The sequence below is a fragment of the Penaeus monodon genome, chromosome 19 (assembly GCF_015228065.2).
Source record: "Penaeus monodon isolate SGIC_2016 chromosome 19, NSTDA_Pmon_1, whole genome shotgun sequence".
NCBI lineage: Eukaryota > Metazoa > Arthropoda > Malacostraca > Decapoda > Penaeidae > Penaeus > Penaeus monodon.
The window spans coordinates 47,809,705-47,810,344 of NC_051404.1; the positions used below are offsets into that span (position 1 = coordinate 47,809,705).

The 640-nt window shown below is 28.6% G+C and overlaps 1 protein-coding gene across 1 annotated transcript in view; it reads left to right on the forward strand.

Moving 5' to 3' along the window:
* LOC119585278 (RNA-binding protein 8A-like) overlaps positions 1-138 on the forward strand; it is a gene marked incomplete in the record, with an annotated part of 4,782 nt that extends 4,644 nt beyond the window's left edge. Inside the window, 1 exon segment of the mRNA XM_037933952.1 lies at positions 55-138. Coding sequence (XP_037789880.1) covers positions 55-82 — 28 coding nt within the window.
* Positions 139-640: the final 502 nt, after the last annotated feature.

The window sequence follows — 640 nt, forward strand, 5'->3', positions numbered from 1 at the left end:
AAAAGAATACAGGAACTCATGAGTATTCTAAAATCCTTTTCCTTTTTATTCCAGGAACAAAAAGGAAAGGAGGAGACGCTGAGAGTCAAAGCTGCTAGCCTGAACTGAATACTTGTTTGGATTTGCTGCCATTTTTCTTTTAGAAAAATATATTAGAACCATTTTTTATTTATTGAGTCACATTCCCAGATGGTGAATTTTTTTTTACAGATACTAGAATTGCAATTTGTCATACTTGTCACATTTATAATAAAATCAGAACAAAAGTACTTTGTTTCTTCAACAGAGTAATAGTAAATTATTTGTATCCAAACTCTTTGCAGCTTTAAATCAGTGGAGTATAAACTTTGTATCAGTTTTATAGAAAAAAAATATGAGATATACCTTTGATAACTAAGTCTTTGTTCTTTTTAATAAAGAAGTCACATTCTATAAAATATGTCTTACTAACCTTTAGTGTATATATAGTGATGGCTGAATATATGTTAGTAGAGTAAGAGTACAGCAAGGGAAACTGAAGAACAGAAAATATGTCTTAGAAGCCGGTATTATAGCAATATCTATAACATTATAGAAACATATTTATTGGAACATAATGACCAATCAAGAAGAAAGTATAGTTAATATGATTTTTTATCCT